Source organism: Pelobates fuscus, chromosome 3, assembly GCF_036172605.1.
Source record: "Pelobates fuscus isolate aPelFus1 chromosome 3, aPelFus1.pri, whole genome shotgun sequence".
Lineage (NCBI taxonomy): Eukaryota > Metazoa > Chordata > Amphibia > Anura > Pelobatidae > Pelobates > Pelobates fuscus.
This window is the reverse complement of record NC_086319.1, coordinates 174,582,479-174,603,245: the sequence shown is the minus strand read 5'-3', so window position 1 is coordinate 174,603,245 and position 20,767 is coordinate 174,582,479. Positions and strand designations below refer to the sequence as shown.

At 41.1% G+C, this 20,767-nt stretch overlaps 1 protein-coding gene across 1 annotated transcript in view; it reads left to right on the top strand.

Annotated features, from left to right (window-relative positions):
* The first annotated feature begins 558 nt into the window (after nt 1-558).
* Nucleotides 559-20,767, top strand: part of IPO8 (importin 8) — a 77,841-nt gene continuing 57,632 nt past the window's right edge. Inside the window, exons 1-8 of the mRNA XM_063447750.1 lie at nt 559-801; nt 3,035-3,116; nt 3,683-3,839; nt 5,242-5,400; nt 6,085-6,241; nt 8,855-8,944; nt 11,840-11,934; nt 13,156-13,240. Coding sequence (XP_063303820.1) covers nt 718-801; nt 3,035-3,116; nt 3,683-3,839; nt 5,242-5,400; nt 6,085-6,241; nt 8,855-8,944; nt 11,840-11,934; nt 13,156-13,240 — 909 coding nt within the window. The 5' untranslated portion in view covers nt 559-717. The remainder of the gene's footprint in view (nt 802-3,034; nt 3,117-3,682; nt 3,840-5,241; nt 5,401-6,084; nt 6,242-8,854; nt 8,945-11,839; nt 11,935-13,155; nt 13,241-20,767) is intronic.

Sequence of the window (20,767 nt, the reverse complement as noted above, 5' to 3'; positions counted from 1 at the left end):
ATTGTAATCAAGCCTGATGATCTGAGAGGAGGTGGACCGGACTCCTTACAACAGGCTGTCTCGGCGCTGAATTGCAGGTAAGTCGAGTCATTTATTGATTTCAAGGGAGTGCCTGCTCTATAAACACCCCAACTAACACTGTTTTTTTAAAGAAAATATCTGTGTGAGAGCCACAAAACTGGAAGAAGAGTGGGGGCCAAAATGTATCCGCACTTTTGCTAAACAAAAATCCTTACACCTGCCCTGCATATATGGATCACTTTTATGTCTCTTTTCTCTAATTAAAATAAACTTGCTTTGTAGGAGCAATGTAATGGACTTTGTGACATTTTAGTCTATTGCACACTCTTTTTTCATTTGTTGTTTTTTTTTAACCTAAAATTTACACCACAATAAGTAAGTTACTTTTCTAGTTTAGTAAGTCCGCTCAGTATGTGCGGTGTCCGTACACTATGCCTTCCTGTGCACTGACAGCATCCAGCGCGACACATTGTCCGTCACGTGATACGAAATATGGCTCCGCCCATGGCAGATCGTGTCTCCGTACAGCATGGCGCCTCCCGCTGGTGTCTCTGCTGATCCGTACACGTCGGCTTCCCTTGGTTATTTGTCAAAGTGCGACGGGGGCCGTAAAGGAAAACACTGATGTCTTGTGGAGGCTTTACGGCTGTGTGAGCCTGTTCTCTTGTGTTCCGTTGTTTCCAAATTGGAGCCAATATGGACCCGAACCGGATTATCCAGGCCTTAAAGGGAACAATAGACCCCAAGATGAGGGTGGCAGCTGAGACAGAACTGAACCAGGTGAGATAGAGGGTACAGTGTGCCCACAACAAGAGCATCAACTTCTATTGTCCCAGGTTGGGTACCAAACCACTGACAGATGTTGGAGTAGAATTACCTGCAATTCCAGGTGTTGCCCCACATTAAGCTTTCAGGGCAGGTCAGTATATAATAATGCAAGTTTAGGCAATAGTGCGGTGTTACTGCAACTTGCACCGATGAGTCGAATATATCAATAGCAGTTATTAACTAAAGTCATAATTGCATGGAATTTCAAATTTGAAGCAGAACTGTCACCTCCCCCTCCCCCTGAATGAGTATTTCACATAGAATCTTTATGAAATACTTATTATAACTGTGTTGGAATTTCACAAAAATTCCATTCCAGTCAAAAGATATACAGAGACACATTAGGAACTACTTTTGTCTCTGTATATTTACTCTGCCTGACTTTCTGTCTTGATGGTAAGGTGTGTCTTTTTGCGGATGATACTAAGATATGTAACAGGGTTGATGTTCCAGGAGGGATAAGCCAAATGGCAAATTATTTAGGTAAACTAGAAAAATGGTCAGAGTTGTGGCAACTGACATTTAATGTGGATAAGTGCAAGATAATGCATCTTGGACGTAAAAACCCAAGGGCAGAGTACAGAATATTTGATAGAGTCCTAACCTCAACATCTGAGGAAAGGGATTTAGGGGTGATTATTTCTGAGGACTTAAAGGTAGGCAGACAATGTAATAGAGCAGCAGGAAATGCTAGCAGAATGCTTGGTTGTATAGGGAGAGGTATTAGCAGTAGAAAGAGGGAAGTGCTCATGCCATTGTACAGAACACTGGTGAGACCTCACTTGGAGTACTGTACACAGTACTGGAGACCATATCTTCAGAAGGATATTGATACCTTAGAGAGAGTTCAAAGAAGGGCTACTAAACTGGTTCATGGACTGCAGGATAAAACTTACCAGGAAAGGTATAGCTTGGAGGAAAGACGAGACATGGGGGATATGATAGAAACATTTAAATACATAAAGGGAATCAACACAGTAAAGGAGGAGACTATATTTAAAAGAAGAAAAACTACCACAACAAGAGGACATAGTCTTAAATTAGAGGGACAAAGGTTTAAAAATAATATCAGGAAGTATTACTTTACTGAGAGGGTAGTGGATGCATGGAATAGCCTTCCAGCTGAAGTGGTAGAGGTTAACACAGTTAAGGAGTTTAAGCATGCGTGGGATAGGCATAAGGCTATCCTAACTATAAGATAATGCCAGGGACTAATGAAAGTATTTAGAAAACTGGGCAGACTAGATGGGCCGAATGGTTCTTATCTGCCGTCACATTCTATGTTTCTATGTTTCTGGGCTGAGCTACACTGCCGATCTCGACAGCCGTTTTTAGTGACGGCTGCAGGGAATTGGCTCTGTCTATGGAGGATCCCACGGCCTTCTGAAGACGACCGGCTTTTTGAAGAGGAACAGATTCAAGTAAGTCTCACCTTTCCCGCCCATCGACCTGCACAGTCCCCAGACGCTGACAGCGCCACTTTAAGGTCCAAATAACTGAACTAGAAAAAATATTCTAGCCTGCTATTCTTTCTGTTCTGCTACTATGGCATTTTATTTGAAATTCACTTTGAATTCCATGCCATTCTAATAACCCTGCAAGTAAATCTTACCTTTTATCACAGGGGCTGGTCACCTAAAAAGTTACCAGGTCACTATAACGTCACACATACATGTTTGTATTTCTAACGCTATAGTGTTCCTTTAAGTCAGGAAATTGGCTGTGTCTAGGTACTCAGTTCTTTTACGCCATGGGCTGATCGATTATGTTACATGCAATTTATCTGTTGTCACATCTGTTGGGTTTTGGGGTATAAATATATTGGTAAGCTCACTTTCTAAATCTAGATGTTTGCAACCCCTTATAGACAACACACATCTTTTTTAGATCATAGCCTTTCCAATATGAAAGGGTTAATTGGGATCTCCAGTGATATAATCGTCTATTAGTCTTATTACTATTTATCTTTTATGTTGCATTATTATTATTTTTGTTTATGTTCATTTAATCTTTGTGCAGTTCTGGGATATACATGCCCCAGTTTGCTGTTAATTAGCTGAAAAATCTTGGACAGGCTAATAAAAGGGTAAAATGGCCCCGTTTCACTCAGAATTTAACATTGCAGTGTTGGTTATATAGCTCAGAATATATCCTCTTTCACTAGTGTTTTCTGTTTTTTCCACAGTCATACAAAATCATCAGCTTCACTCCAACACTACTACAGATCATTGTATCTGATCAGGTGGAGTTCCCTGTTCGTCAGGCAGGTAAGTGAAACCAAGTTCTTGCTGTAAAATGTGTCTTTGATTGCTTTAACGTGGTTAAATGCGTTGTTTTCTGCTCATTTTTAATAGGGTTTTTATGTCTGTCAACAGTATCACTAATAGTGTAAATATGAATATCCATTCATGAAAGCATAAGTGGATAGACAGATGTTGGTCCTGGGTAATCCTTCTAAAATAAATATGCCTCTGTCAAAAATTCTCCTGATATAATCTTACAGTATATTAAAAAATAAATAAATAAATAAACTTTTCTTAAAGGGAAAACTATAAGCAACGAAACCGCTTTAGCTTTAAGGAACACTACAGCACACTGTAATCATTATGGTACCAGAGGACGCAGTCATCCCCCTCAGCGCAAGTTTATAGGAGCATGGCCTATACACCAAAACTGCTTCATTAATTTAGAGTTGTTATTTTGCACATTATATTAATTGAGAATGACAAGCTAACACATATAGTGAAGTAATTGTGAATTAGAAATGTATTACAAGCTTGATTGAGTTGTATGTGGAAATGATAATGACATGTTGTTGATACGTCTTTTGTAGCTGCAATTTATCTGAAGAACATGGTTACTCAATACTGGCCAGACCGTGAACCAGTGGCTGGAGAACTGGTTTTCCCATTCAATATCCATGAAAATGATCGTCAACAGATCCGGGATAACATAGTGGAGTGTATAATCCGTTCTCCAGACTTAGTACGGTATGGGACTTTATAAATGTACTTTATAGATTTATTTTGTCTTGGCTCCAATGCATAGAGGTGTAGCTGTGTAAAATGTACCATCATTCTAGGTACACATGTTTTCTCACCTTTTAGGACTACTTGCACTAATTGGTACTGGTCAGTGGATGTTGACATGTACGGTATATGGTATGAGCAGGTTAAAACTAATAATTTTCAGTGAAATAACATACTCTGTTTTATTTTAGTGGATTAGTTAACTTAGTACAGTTTTTCTCAATGGAGTCTTCCTGGATTGCAGGTCTTGGTATCTGACTTGGAAACCATTTCTGTATGAGGTTTATTTTCAAAGCAACAAGTTGACAACAAATAAATCTTTAGATTAGTGGATCAGGATTTTTATTTATGTATTTTTATTATTTACTGATTTTAAATTTTTGCAAGTGAATTCTTCTTTTATGGTTTTGCTTTATTCTGCAATAAAGGGACAATTCAGCATCTTTCCACTATAGCACTTTAGCTTACTGAGGTGCTTTATGAGTGAAGGGGGTTCCCTTTTTTTATTTTGACAAAAGAGCAGATTTCAATAGATATTGGCACTTTTATAAATTAACCTTGTTACTCCCCCTCGGCTGCCAACCGGACAGCCCGTGCTGTTACATCTTGGATGTTTAGCTCAGTAGGGATAAACTCAACAGGCAGGCAACTGCTCAGAGCAACTGTATTGCAAAGACTTATCATTGAGCTGCACTAGGAAGTCTATGATTGGACAGCCACAGAAAGTCTGGGTGGGTTAGAAGGGGGAGGCATTGCACAGGCTTTAGGCAAGAAATATGCAGTTTTTACAAGCTATTTTTAAATATACCCCAAATGAAAAAGGTGCATACGGTAATTAAATGCATGCATGTTTTCATTGAGGGTATATTCTCTTAACATTAATTTAAAAAAAAAATAAAAAAAAAATGGGCAGTATAGTATCCCCTTAATCATTGTGTTTATGAGCTGTATCTGTTGTAATTGAGTTACTTTTATTTCTGCATCATCTGTCATCATCATTATAAAAAAAGAATAATAGTACTCACCAATCTGTCAAGGGTACTGGAGCATGGTCCTCCACCAAAAAGTCCTTACAGAGATATGCAAAACAAATATATCGTACCTGTTATAGTAGAAAATATGTCTATTGAGATAGAAGAACCAGAAAAAAATACTGTTCAATAGTACAGGTGTTGCAGACTCTTGTCTTTCCATTACCATAAATGTAATGCTTCATCTGACTGTAGCATGAGAAAAAACTGTTCATTAAGCTTTATTGGACCTCTATCATTTCATCTAGCCTTTGTAAATGTAATTTATAAATTCTTCAATTTAAACAATAGGTATTTACAATGCATGATTTATTTAATGTCTCTGTCTACAGGTCTCAGCTGACCCTTTGCCTACGTGTCATCATAAAACACGATTTCCCAGGTCGCTGGACAGGTGTGATGGATAAGATTGGAATGTACTTGCAGTCACATAACACTGGAAGCTGGCTGGGAAGCCATCTGTGCCTATATCAGCTTGTTAAAAATTATGAGTAAGTGAAAGAGGAGATATGGTACAAACAACATTTTGAGGACGAACTAGGAACATAGAAAGTATGGTGAAGGGGTGGGCTTTCACAGGCTGTAGACAAGATCTGCAGCTTTTGCAAGCTGTTTTTAAATATAGCCCCAAAGAAAAGATGCAAAATAAATTTAATGCATGTTTTCATGGCGGTATATTTATTAAATTGTTAAAATGTTTAAATTTTTTATTTTACATTCTTGTCGTTTGCATGTCAACCCATGAGGATAATTACAAATTGCCTTTGTATCAGCATGACGACATCCTCTGCGCAGTTGCTTTTCTGACTGATGCTGTAATGCATATTACATTAATTGTCGTTCGTAATATTCTACAGCATGAATGATTCAATAAAATACAATTTCTAAAAAAATTATATATATATATATTATTAACTTTTAACAAAAACTCTTTGGAGTGTTCCTTTAAGGGGCAGTACAGCACCTGCTGAGGGTGAAAGTCAAGCATCGGTAAATCAGGTGATAACAGAATATTAGGAGAATATTCACTTTTTTGATATTTATGGATCATCACTTTGCAGTTTTCTGAATAAACACCATTCTTGTTAGTACTCCCTTTTTTTCTTTTCTTTTTTTAATGCAGGGTATAAATTCAGCATTAATTCAGTAGCTAACACCCAGGTTGTCTCCATCAGGTACAAGAAAGCTGATGACAGAGCGCCACTTATTGCTGCCATGCAGATCTTTCTGCCACGACTTCAGCAGCAAATGATACAACTGCTCCCTGATCCATCTCATTACTCTGTGCTCATGCAGAAACAAATACTTAAAATAATCTACGCCCTTATCCAGGTAGGAACTGAATGTAGGACTGTATGCTCTGAACTTTTTGCTTTTATCCGCAATATATGTGTTGAAATGTCCTCATGTATAATTGTTACATAATGTCTTAAAGATATTTTATAGGAATTCTGTGACATTCGTTCTCTCTACTGGTTAAATAAAATAATCTGCTAGTAGTCTTGGACTATATTCTCTTTGACTAAGAAATACAATTCAAATTTCCATTAATATACATAATGTGGAAAAAAATGGGAAAGAACTTTAGAGAAGTATAAAAATCCATCTCTTTGCAAAAGTCTATATTGGTTGACTTCAAGAAGCAAAATTGAAGTACTGCCAAGACATGTGCCATAATTTACTCATCTTTACACAAGACTTCTGTAAACGTCTGCAAATCCTTCAGTTATTGCAGAGTAACTGACACTAATGCACTTCTCGGGTTGTCAACCCTTGTAATGATGTGAAGCCATGAACAAATGTACACTAAACACTATATTTCTATGTGCTATGACACTATCCTCCAGACAGCTCTTACCTCCATGCTGTTAGACAAAGTAAGATAGGAAAGAGATATAGTAAAAGGATTTCAGATTGGGATATGGCATTTTGATGACCTGCATGGTTTAACGCATTGTTTAATACACATGGTATTAGTTTAGAAAGTTATCTTCAGATTGTACGTTACCCACCCATATCCATCCCTCTAAAATTTATATTTGCCGGTGTAGTATTAGTTACTGTCACACATTTGGTGCAAAGACTTCTTCTTTAAAGGCCTGGCGCCTTCCATGACAATTTCTCAGACCTATAGCTACACTATTACAGATTTATTTTGTGATTGACACATATTTCTAGCAGAACCTGGCTCACCTGTAATCACTCTCCTCTGTGATGACCTCTTACAATAATTATAATAACTAGACGAAGGTGGCTCATAACCTAAATTACAGTTCGTGCCAGTAAAAGTAAATGTGTAGACTGTAAGCATTCAAATGGCTAACTTAAACCTGCATAATTATGTTTAAGATAACTTATAGAAGAGATATTAGTAGAAGTCAAAATACTTCTCCTGTAGTCTTTTTTTTTTTTTTTTTTTTTTTTGTACACAGCAGTTGGCTTATTTATACCTTTCACTTCACTTAAATCTTCTGGTTGCTTCTGGGGCAACTTATGTATAGATTTATATATACTTGTATGCATATTTTTTTGACGTCCCTCTCTATCTTGTTATGCCTTTTTTACTTTTCATGTTCTTTTCTATTACCTGACATTACGGTATTGTCTCTGTTCTTTCAAACTCTTTTTTTTCATGTGAAAGTATTCTGTATTTGAGAATGAATGAACTGTTATATGTATGATGCTACTTTCTCTGCATTAGTTTGTCTGCTTTTTTTTGTTGATATAATTTTAAAAAGACTCAAACCTTTATTAAAAAAAATAGTATACAAGCAGTCTATTTCTTTCCTAAATTATGGGAACTAATATGGAGTTGGACTCACCTTTTCAATTATAGCATCCACTCTTCTGGCAAGTCTTTCCAATAGTCCTTGTAAAATTACGACAAATATTTAATCCCATTCATCTACAAGAGTATTTGTGATGTTGGTCAGTAAAGCCTACCTTGCAGTATACAGAAGATCATTCATTATACTGTTAGCAGGTTAACACAATTTCATTCAGTGCTTTGTTTTGTACATGGTAATCTAACTTGTGTGTGACTTTTCAGTTTCAGAAATTCACTTAGTGAAGCGCCCAACAAACTGCGCTTATGCTGCCATTGTTTCCAGAGACTGTCTGGAACTCTGCAGTTCATAAGTGTTGTTGATGAAGACATATATATTTTTTTTTTTTTATGTTCTTTGGCATTCGGAAGTGCACATTTGTGAACTTCTGTGGCCTATCACTTTGTGACTAAACATTCTTTCCTAAGTTGTTATAGTTATGTATAGTTAAAATAGTCTTTACATTTCCTTCAGTAGCTTGGTAATATGTTCTGATTCACAGCTCAGTTGGTTTCTGTCATGGCTTAAAGGAGCGCTTTAAAATCTTTTGATATCTTTAAATACTGTGCAATGTAAAGTGATGTAGAAAATTACTTAATGGAACACTATAGGGTCAGGAACAAAACATATTCCTGACAGTGTTATAAACACCATCTAGCCCCCCTGCACCCTTCTACCCTTGCACCCCTAAATATAGTAACATATCATCTTTATTCCAGCCTGCTGCTGCTAGCTCTGCCCCTGATCTGCCTCCTCTTCTTGGCTGACATCATCAGAAGGGATGATCTGAGCCAATCACAATGTGTTGGATTAGCTGATATTGTCAAAAAAGGAGGATAGATATCTCCAGGGAACGTATATGTTCCTACATGAGTGCTTAGGCTATCATTTTCTGTAGACCATTTGTCTCTAGGTTTGGTGTTGAATTTTGCAGAGTTATTTTTAAGCAAAACAAAATATATTTACTGTCATAGGAAAGCTATTCGTGTAGGTATCTAAAGTTTAAAAAAAAGCACTGTATTTTTATTTCAAAGCTCTATAACTTTGTTATTATGTGAAGCTATTCTCTTTAGTACCGTTCCTTTTAGAAATCAAGTGAATGTAATTTATCTGCCTTTAGTATGCTCTGCCACTCCAGCTGGTGAATAACCAAATGATGACACAGTGGATGGGAATATTTAGCACTATCGCTGAACGAGATGTCCCTCAGGTAATACATCACAGATCTGCTCTACATAGGTTTTTTTTATATTATCCCCCCGCCTCCCCACAATTTAAGGCAGTGATTCTTATAAATATACTACAGGCACCAAAACAACTTTAGCTTAATGCAGCAGTTTTGGTGTATAGCCCATATAGTGTATAGCCCATATAGTCTCACTGCTCAATTTTCTGCCATTTAGGAGTAGCACCTCCCTGTGTATACACTGCCTTCCTAAACACTTCCTGTAAAAAGAGAGATGCTGTTAAACTTCCTTTGTTGCACATTCTGTTTTTTGTCTAATTTTTTATCTCCTGCTCTGCTAAAAGCTTTCCACACCCTGCAGGGACCTCCTATGTGTAATTAAAGCTCAGTTTACTGAGAAGGAGATATAAACTTCTAACATTAACTTTTGATTGAAAATGAAACCATTTTCTTGCTCATGCAGGCTGTGTGAGTCACAGCCAGTGGTGGTGTGGGTAGGGCACTCCTAAGTGGCAGATAATAAGACTGTAGGGACACAATCTTTACACCAAAACTGCTTCATATGCTAAACTTGTTTTAATGCCATTGTGTCTCTTTAACTCCTATTTTGTGGTCCAAAATTGAGCATTTAATGGCTAACTAATAGGGAAGGAAACTCGCCGTATTTGTCCTGCTCCAGACCATTGCCCTCCTTAAAGTGTTCTACTTTAACAGCACTGCTACTCCCACTGCTTTGTCACTCGATAAAACCTAATGAAGGGTTTTACCAAATTGAATGTGTCACATATTACATTACAATTAAATAATGGATAGTTGGAGCTAAATTTAAATTTGAAGAATGGCTTAACAAACAAATGTCCTGAACATAATTTGGGTCTCAAAAAAAAAAGCTGGTTTAGGGTATTTTCAAGACTCCTAATCATAATCATAACCCAGTTTTCAAGACTCGTACTCATAACCCAGTGTTTATATGTTTCATATACAGTTGCAAGAAAAAGTATGTGAACCCTATGGAATGATATGGATTTCTGCACAAATTGGTCATAAAATGTGATCTGATCATCATCCAAGTCACAACAATAGACAATCAGTCTGCTTAAACTAATAACACACAAAGAATGAAATGTTGCCATGTTTTTTATTGAACACACCATGTAAACATTGCAGGTGGAAAAAGTATGTGAACCCTTGGATTTAATAACTGGTTGAACCTCCTTTGGCAGCAATAACTTCAACCAAACGTTTCCTGTAGTTGCAGATCAGACGTGCACAACGGTCAGGAGTAATTCTTGACCATTCCTCTTTACAGAACTGTTTCAGTTCAGCAATATTCTTGGGATGTCTGGTGTGAATCGCTTTCTTGAGGTCATGCCACAGCATCTCAATCGGGTTGAGGTCAGTACTCTGACTGGGCCACTTCAGAAGGCGTATTTTCTTCTGTTTAAGCCATTCTGATGTTGATTTACTTCTATGCTTTGGGTCATTGTCCTGTTGCAACTGTTGAGCTTCAGCTCAACACCTTAAGTTCTCCTGCAAAATGTCTTGATAAACTTGTGAATTCATTTTTCCTTCGATGATAGCAATCCGTCCAGGCCCTGACGCAGCAAAGCAGCCCCAAACCATGATGCCCCCACCACCATACTTCACAGTTGGGATGAGGTTTTGATGTTGGTGTGCTGTGCCTCTTTTTCGCCACACATAGTGTTGTGTGTTTCTTCCAAACAACGCAACTTTGGTTTCATCTGTCCACAGAATATTTTGCCAGTACTGCTGTGGAACATCCAGGTGCTCTTGTGCAAACTGTAAACGTGCAGCAATGTTTTGTTTGGAAAGCAGTGGCTTCCTCTGTGGTATCCTCCCATGAAATCCATTCTTGTTTAGTGTTTTACGTATTGTAGATTCGCTAACAGGGCTGTTAGCATTTGCCAGTGACTTTTGTAAGTCTTTAGCTGACACTCTAGGATTCTTCTTCACCTCATTGAGCAGTCTGCGCTGTGCTCTTGCAGTCATCTTTACAGGATGGCCACTCCTAGGGAGAGTAGCAGCAGTGCTGAACTTTCTCAATTTATAGACAATTTGTCTTACCGTGGACTGATGAACATCAAGGCTTTTGGAGATACTTTTATAACCCTTTCCAGCTTTATGCAAGTCAACAATTCTTAATCGTAGGTCTTCTGAGAGCTCTTTTGTGCGAGGCATCATTCACATCAGGCAATGCTTCTTGTGAAAAGCAAACCCAGAACTGGTGTGTGTTTTTTATAGGGCAGGGCAGCTGTAACCAACACCTCCAATCTCATCTCATTGATTGGACTCCAGTTGGCTGACATCTCACTCCAATTAGCTCTTGGAGATTTCATTAGTCTAGGGGTTCACATACTTTTTCCACCTGCACTGTGAATGTTTACATGGTGTGTTCAATAAAAACATGGCAACTTTTCATTCTTTGTGTGTTATTAGTTTAAGCAGACTGTGATTGTCTATTGTTGTGACTTAGATGATGATCAGATCACATTTTATGACCAATTTGTGCAGAAATCCATATCATTCCAAAGGGTTCACATACTTTTTCTTGCAACTGTATACTGGTCGCCGTGATGCAATTTTATAGAATAAAAACTCTCGTTATAAGCACTTTTATCTGCCATATAGGTTTGACATTGTGTATACTTGTGAGCTAAATTTCCCTTGACACTAAGCCAACCTCTGGGCTGAATGAGCATCGTAAGAAATATGACTTTCAGATGTCACATGTGGAATACAGGAATGAAAGTAGACCTTCAAATTACCCTTTTAAAAAAATTGCACTTATAACACCAATAAAAAATAAGTATTTAAACCTTTCATAAATATGTGTCTGACATGATGAAAGCAAAATAAAAATTGAGAAAAATATTAAACTCTTTGATCTCTCCTTTCTAGGAAACCTTTCAGGTGGATGAAGATGAGCGACCAGAGTTAGTGTGGTGGAAGTGTAAAAAATGGGCACTTCACATTATCACGCGCATTTTTGAACGGTAATATTGTTGTTTCAAGGATTTGGGGGTGGACCAGTCTATGCAAATAATATAAGTGTATCATTCCTGTTTGCTCATTCCATTCATTATGCACATTAGCATAGGTTGCTGAGCCCATGAAAGGCTTGAAGTTGTCTAAAATGTAATAATCCGGTCTGCTTAGAGAATGGCCAGCAAGATTCTCTTTGGGAGTTTTTCTTTTGTTCGTCTCTTAAAAATTGTTTAGGTGTCTGTGTTATAACAGTTGTGTTGAACAGCTTTACATGTCTCTGCCAAAGTTCAAACTTTGGAAGAGACATCTAAGAATATGCGAAAATGACTTGTTTGCACTGTGTTATGGTACAGACTTGCAAGTGTCTCAAATGAGTTTTCATGCATTTACCATCTCTGCTTTTTTTTTATATTCATGCCTGGTGTGAATAATATATCACGCTTTATTTCATCAAATTTACACAAACATTTCAACATTTTTAACATTTCATTTCCTGATTGGAGAGAGCAAAAAAAAAATATTTTTAAGCATCCTGAAGAATATTCAATTCAGCAACTAAAACTTAGACCCGTGTATTTTGGTGGAGTGAAAATTGAAAATGTATATGTTTCAGATCTGTGCACTGCAGGACTATCCCTTACTGTACTATGGTTTTTAATGTCCAGCCAAGACAAGCTCCTTATAGAAAACGGCATTCATAATTTGAAACCCTAATGAATGAAAGTTGCCATAATTCTGCTAATGTTTTGGAAAATAAAATTTCTTAAAGGGGTACATCAAGCATCATGGCCACTTCATTGGTTTGAAGTGGTCATGGTGCCTAGAGTCTGTATGTGCAGGGTTTCTCTATGATCTGTTTACTGTCAGAGGTGTAACTCCATTTCCAGCAGCATCATTGGAAGTCAGGGAACAAGAGTTCCAGTCTGGCTTAGATCAGTTCTTTGCATATTGGACGTCTGTTATCGGCATAACATACAGGCATCCAATGGCAGCACGTGCTGCTCATGTTCTCCCCTCATGTGCTCCCCCTACCTTCCAGCAGCAAGAGGAATGATGCCATTGGAGGAGGATCAGGGCAAGTTTATGCTTTTTTTTTTAAATTATTAATTAATTTATTGTAATTGGTTGAGACTTGATAGGAATTGTTGTTTTAATTAAAAAAAATGTTTTCACAAAAATATTTTTGTTTTTATACATATTTGTTTACATTGTGCTATTTTTTCCCCTAGATATGGAAATCCTGGTTCAGTCACTCAAGAGTATATTGAGTTTTCAGAGTATTTTTTAAAGACTTTTGCAGTTGGGATTCTTCAGGTAAAGAGCATTAAGGTTTTATTCTCAAGGTACAAATGTATATGTGTTCAAATGATTTAACTTATTAGTAGTTAAAATTGTTTTTTTTCTTTAAACCTTTTTTATTTATTTTTTTTGGTTTTTTTTTTTTTTTACACACTTCGTTTCTTTGTTATTCACCTCTGTACACTTAATTGCAGTGTTAACTTGTTGCCCAAGTCTGTTTTTACATTTTTGTTTGGTGGGAGTCTTGGGACTTTTATATGTATTGCCAATCCTGAATATTTACTGTTCCAAGTACACTGGATTATCAGTACCAGTGCACCTTAGTAATAGGACTGGGATAATTTAGGGTACATTAACCATTGGACTCCCTATACCTTGTTGATCATTGAATACCTTTGTTACTCTGTAATTATCACACATTCTTTCTATTACAACCATACATATTATGTGAGCTGTGTATCTTTTGAGCCATTCACTGCTTAAAGTTATTTCTATCTGGATATTACCTGAAGAGCTGTCTGCCAAATTTAGTTTAATTGATTAATTTCATCTTTGAGACAATTTTGGCTCTTTTTGGCATTAACGATAACCTTATGGCCCTGGTAAATTTCTCCTTTTTACATAACCCCTTAGATCAGTCTTGCATTCAGTTTGTTTTAGGAGTACTTCTATACAATAAACCTTTTTATTTTTTTAATTTATTTTTTATTCTCTCCCTAGCCTATTGGCTTTTTAATGTGTTTTTTTTCTAGTGTTTCCCTCTCTTAGATTTTCGTTTTGAGTATATATCAATACAAATTTTCATTTTTTACTTTTAGCTTTTTTTGAGGGACTTCTTTCTTGTCTTTATATATGCCTTGCGGTATATTGGAATAGTATTGTCATTGTAGTTTACTTATGGTTTATCCACAATTAGAGGTCTTTCAAGCATGCCACCTAGTTCCTTTAAGGAACTTTTTCTATTTAAATTTACATCTGTCATGGCCTTGGTTTTGCATAAAGCCTCCTAAAGTTAAACAGTTTACTGTCCTTGCTGTACCTGATGCAAATTATACAGTCTGTCAGCATAGCAGAAAACATGATGCTGAAAAGTGTAGGTGCTAACCCTGCTTCAGCTCAGATGACTCGCCATTATCCTGGACTCGTGCCTGCATGTCTTCATGGAGTTGTTGGACTCTACAACATGTATCGAAAGCCTTGGTCAAGTCGACATAGGTAGAGAACAGATCTGAGTTCTGCTCTTGACACTTCTCTTGCAGTTGTCTCGCAGCAAATACCATGTAAATCGTCCCACGCTCTTTCTGGAATCCACACTGGCTTTCTGGTAGAAGTCCCTGGTCAAGGTGCGCAGTTAGGCAATTCAGCAGAATCTTGGCAAATTATCTTGCCCGCGGTAGAGAATAAGGATATGCCTCTATAGTTCTTACAGACCTGTCAGTTCCTTTTCCTCTTGTACAGATGTAGAATGAATGCATATTTGAACTTCTGGGGAATGGTTTCCTGTTGTCACATGCTGCTAATGGAGTCTTTCAGTCAGAGCAGTACTGCCTTCCTTGTAGACCCCAGCTGGGATTGTTTTCTGAGGATTTAACAAAGTAGGTGTATAATCTAGTGCTCTGTTAATGGCTTCATCAGGACGATTCAAAACGCCAACAAATTGTGCAGCCCACCTTTTTTTTTTTTCAATTTGAAGAAGTTTTTATTGTTATTTTGCCATATCAATCAATTTGTCGGCGCCTGCTCGCCAGGGTACAGAAAAAAAGGGGAGAATGCAGGTACATTGTTTACATATTAAGGTATTGCACACGCTAAACATCTACAACTCATTGTACAGTTCACCATAAGCCTAACCTTCTTAGGCATAACTACATCTACAACCCAACCTTCTCCCATCGTTGTCTAGTGGGGAGCTTGGGCGACCACCATGTTTGGTTAACCTGACCTTTCCTCCTTTTGTTACTTATTTCCTTTGGTTGTGGTTTTTCTGACTCCTAGTTGTGACCCGGCTATTTGTGCCCTATCTGCGCTGTTTGTTGTTCGTTGGATGGTCGTAGACCTTCGTTAGGTCCTCCCGCTTCTCCACCCTCTGTGTCACCCCCTGCCTCTCGTTCTCTAAATTTCTCCCACCTTTCCCCTGCTAGGCTCGTGTGTTTTCTCCGAGTGAGATGTTTGTCAGCCATGAATTCATATTTCCAATTCAGGGCGATCTGCATATGCAGGTTTCCCATTGTGGGTATCGACATGGATTTCCAGGCTCTGGCTATAAGTATCACTGACGAGACCAGCAGGTGAAATAGCATCTGCTCCTCTATTCTGCTCAGGGATGAGGGAAACATGAAAAGGATACCCTGCTCCACCTGTATGGTCCATTCCCTACCGAATAGTCTTTGTACCATGGCTTGGGCCCCTTCCCAGAATGGCCTTAGGGCGCCGCATGACCACCATATGTGGGTCATCGACCCCTCTTGTTTACCACATCTCCAGCATACATTGGGTGTGCCCGGGAACACTCGCGCTAACCGCTCTGGGACAAGGTACCACCTGTATTGAAGTTTTCGGATGATTTCCAGGTGTGTGGAGCACAGTGTGTTGCCCTTATGTATGCTGTAAGCCCTGGACCATTGTTCCCTTGTGAACACCCGCCCCAGTTCCTTGTGCCAAGCCTCTTGGTGTGTCTCACTCCCTTTTTCTTCGTTGTTATGTAGTGCATTGTATATGCGTGAAAGTATTCTCGTGGGGGGTTTGGGAGTCAAGCATATGTATTCTATGTCTCGGTCCTGGGGATTTGCTGCGGGTTGCGTGTGAGTTCCCTTGAGGAAGGATTTTAGTTGCAGATATTGAAATATGGCTCTGGGTGGTAATTGGTATTTAGCCTGAAGAGCCGGGAAGGGCAATAATTCTCTTGCTTGGAACAGGTGGTCAATTGTGGTACAGCCTCCCTCCCTCCAGGGTGTAGAGTTAAAGGTCGGTATGCCTGCCGCTAGGATAGAAATCGGGGCGTTCCTGGGGATTGCCTCTGGGGTCCCTCCCTTTTCTCTGACCTCGTCCCATATTTTCAGTGTTAGGGTCGTGGTGGGGAGGGGATCTATGTGTGGTGGGCGTAGGTGTTTGGGTAGCCAAAACAGATTGCGTAAGTTTTGTATTCCCGCCCAGTGCGCTTCCAGGCGGGTCCATTGCGGGGCGTCCCCATCAGCTGTGGCTACTTTGACTGCCATTAGTTGTGCCGCTTTGTAGTACGCGTGTAAGTTGGGTACCCCTAGGCCTCCGGTGCGAACGGGCTGTTGAAGGAGTGCCATTGCTACCCTGGGTCTCTTGTTTTCCCAGATGTATTTTGCCAATAAGCTTTGCATGGACCTGAGGAAGGATGTCGGCAAGGGTATCGGTAGGGTGCGCAGGAGGTATTGGAATTTAGGGAGTAGCATCATTTTCAGGGCTGCTATTCTACCTATCCAGGAGAGACATTTACCCTCCCATCCCTCTATAGTTAGCTTGAGTTGTTTTTGGAGTGCAACATAGTTGATCGTGAACAATTTGGCTAGGTGGGCCGGGATTTTGATTCCCAGGAACGTGATGTGGTCGGTTCTCCAATCGAAGGGAAAGGCTGAGGTGAGTCTGGCTAGGCTATCTTTGGGGACCCCAATTCCCATGGCTTGGGTCTTGGTTACATTAAGCTTGTAGTAGGAGTGCTTCCCATATTCCGTTATGGTGTCTACTAGATTGGGGAGTGAGATGTGGGGTTGGGTTAAAGTCAGCATGATGTCATCAGCGAACAGGTTCGCTTTATATTCTCTGCCTCCCACTCGCACTCCATGGATCGATGGGTGCTGTCTTATGGCTGCCGCCAAGGGTTCCAAGGCCATGACGTATAGTAGTGGAGATAATGGGCATCCTTGGCGGGAGCCATTGGATATTTTGAAGGTGTCTGATACGAACCCTGCATTGAGGACCTGGGCTGAGGGATTATGGTATAAGGCTCTGACTGCCGAGATGAAGCCCTCTGGAGTCCCGAACTTAGTGAGGACCGCTTCCAGGAACTCCCATCCCAGCCGGTCAAAGGCTTTTTCAGCGTCCAGCGCTACCGCCACGGCTTCCTTTCCTATGCGCTGTGCACTATAGATAACATCTAGCACTTTCCTGGTGTTATCCCCCCCTTGTCGACCTTTTATGAAGCCCACCTGATCCGTGTGGATCACTTGTGGTAGTAGTCGTCCTAACCGTTGGGCGTAGATTTTGGCATAAAGTTTAGCATCTGTGTTCAGTAGGGAGATGGGCCGGAAATTTTGAGGGCATGTGGGGGTTTTCCCTGGTTTCGGGAGTGTGATGATATGTGCTAACAGTGTTTCTGTGGGCAGTTGTTGTCGTTTTGTGGCCTCATTGAATGCCCTTGTGAGGTACGGTGTAATTGTGGACTGAAAGATCCTGTAATAGCAGTTGGCGAAGCCGTCCGGGCCTGGGGCCTTGCCTGTCGGCAGTTGTTGGATCGCCTCCGCCACCTCCTCGTCAGTAATGTCTTTGGAGAGCGTTTGCTGTTGGCTGGGTGTGAATGTGGGTAGGTGGATCCCGTGTAGATATGTTTGCATAGCTAATGTCTCTGGTTGGTGTGTACGACCGTCTTCTGCTAGGTTATATAGCGATGTATAGTACCTTGCAAAAACATTGCTTATGTCTTTCGGGGCTGTGACTTTGTGACCTGCCTCATTATGGAGGAGTGCTATCTTTTGCTTGTTTTGGAGTGTCTTGAGGCGTTGGGCTATCAGTTTCCCCGCTTTGTTTCCCTGAGTGTAGTGAGTTGCTTTGAGTTTATGGAGGTATTGGCCTGTTTTTTCCAATGCCTGTTTGTGTATGTCCTGTGTGATTTGCATGATACGGCGTTTAGTTTCTTGGGACGGGGCTGTTTGGTTTAGGGCCATGAGGTCCAGCAGTTCTTTTTGCCAGTTTCGTAGTTGGGTTTCTGCTCTACGTTTCAGGTATGCTGCTCTTTGGATCAGCAACCCTCTGACCACTGCCTTGTGGGCTTGCCAGACTGTATTGTGTGATATGTTATCTATAGAATTGGTCGTGAAGTAGTTTTGGAGTTCTAGTTTTATCGTGTTGCAGAACTGGGGGTTCGTGAGTATGGAGTCGTTGAGCCTCCATGGGCTCCTGTGGGTCGACTCATAGAGGTCGGTTAAGGTCACCACCACTGGGGCGTGGTCAGACCAAGTGATCTGTTCTATAGTGCAACTCCGAACCTGGGTCAGTTGTTGCCCTTTCATCAGTATCCCGTTGATCCTAGAATACGTATTGTGGACTGTGGAGAAAAACGTGTACCCTCTTTCCCCTATGTGTGTTGCCCTCCAAACATCATAATAGTGATGGTTAAGTATCAGTTTCTGGAGTGCCCTGCTTTGTCTTTTGAGAACCCGCAATCTGGGTGCCTTGGGAGAGGTTGTGGAGTCCATCAGGGGGTCCATAACTAGATTAAAGTCCCCGCATATTACAGTGGTCCCTTCTTGTATTTGCGTGATCTTTGCAATGATTTTATGTAAGAAATTTCTTTGTCCCGAGTTAGGGGCATATACATTAACAATCGTGTAAGATACATCGTTGAGTATGCCCACCACCACCACATATCTACCCTCCCTGTCTACTTCCAAGTGTTTGAGAGTGAAGGCCACATTTCTGCTAATGAGGATCGAAGCGCCCTTCGATTTGGTGGGATATGTGGCATGGTATTGATGTGGGTATTCCGTTTCAAATAGCTGTGGGTGTCCATTAGTTTTAAAGTGAGTTTCTTGTAGGCATACCACGTCTGGCTTAGCCTTGTTTAGGTCTCTGCGGAGTAGGCTACGTTTCGAAGGTGAGTTGAGCCCTTTAGTGTTATGGGTATATATTTTCATGGGGGTTTGCGGTGTCGGGTGTAGCTTAGTTGGTGTGTTTTTTCGTCTATGAGTGGGGTGACCACCCTACCCAGCAACATCGAACTGGGTGGTCTGCCCCTTTGGGGTGGACTGTATCTGAGTGAGTTTCGGTTGATTGTGTGCTTAGCTATATGGATATGGCAACATGGGGAATAACAGTTAAGAACAAACAGTACAAACAGCAGTACATAAACCATAGTTAAACAAAAAGCCTGGTATTCGGCTTGGCGCAAGTATAAGGTGCCGTGGGGGAGGAAGCGTCTTGCTTCCATGCCTGTGTAGGGCGCTTGTGCGGCCTACCTGTTGTGGGGCTGAGCTTGATACCCCTGTGGTGTTTGCCAGTCTTATCACTGTCCCATTTCGGGGGGGGGGTGTCCCATCCTGGGCCCTTGTGCAGCTCTCTGGTTCCTACGTTTCTGTTGGGGTGGGAAATAAACTCATCCCTCCCATAGTCTTTAGCTCCGTTCTGGCCCCCCCACCCCCCCCTGGGGAATCCTGAGTCTCAAAGTTCATGCAGGTTACTTGCCTCCTTCTATTGCTCTATTTGTTGCGTGGCATTCGCTGCCCCTGCGAGGTGGATCCGCTCCGCTCTGTCTGCTGTGGCTTGGTGCTTGGGGGTGGTATGCCCCATTCTCGGAGGGCCTTTAATCCTGCCTCCGGTGTCGTGATGACTGTCAGTTTACCCTCCCTTGGTATCAGGAGCTTGACCGGGAAGCCCCAGCGGTATGGTTGCTTGTGTTGCATGAGGTGTTCCGTGATGGCCGAGAAGGATTTTCTCTTCCGCAGTGTGGCGGCCGATATGTCCGCATATATCGTTGTGTTGCTGTGGGGTGCAGGGAGGACGGGGCGCTGTCTACTGGCCCGCATAATCACCTCCTTCACGTGGAAGTAGTGCATTCGCACTAGGACGTCTCTCGGTGCTTCGTTATTCAGGAATCTCGGTTTTGGGACCCTGTGGTAGCGGTCCAATAGTAGCATGTCTTGGTGGAGGTCGGGTGCCAGTGTTTTGAGTAGGCCTTGGAGGTGGGCGTGCAAGTCCGCCGGCCCGACAGTTTCAGCTATCCCCCGAATCCGGAGGTTGTTGCGCCGGGATCGGTCCTCCAGGTCAGCTAGTTTGTTTTCAAATGCCTCCATAGTGTCCCTCATTTCCTCCATCGTGGCCCTCATGTCACTCTGTGTCTCCACCTGCTCCGCCTCCGCCGTGTTGCCCTCCAGCTCGGAGGTTCGTGTCTCCAGTGCCCGGAGGTCCGTCGTGAGAGCTTTCAGGGTTGTCTGCATGGTGTGATGTAGCTTATCATGCATGTTATCAAACATACGTTGCAACATACCCTGGGTGACCGGTGCTTCTGGGTTGGCGGGTTCCCGCTCCTCGCTTTGCGCGCCGTCGGCGCCATCTTGCTGCGCTCCGTCCGGCAGGGCCGTTGCTTTGTTTTGAGTGTTGCGGGCACCAAAAAAATTGCTCTTTTCTGCTTTTTCCGTTTGCCTCCTGCTTTTTTGCTGTGACATCTTGTCGTGTAGGTAAGTACCGTGTCTGGGTGTTCGTGTCGCTTAGTTGGTAGGCCTGGGTAGCACGGAGCTACTCGGACATGCGACTGTTTCCCTTGAGCTCCAGGCCACGCCCCCCGTGCAGCCCACCTTTTAA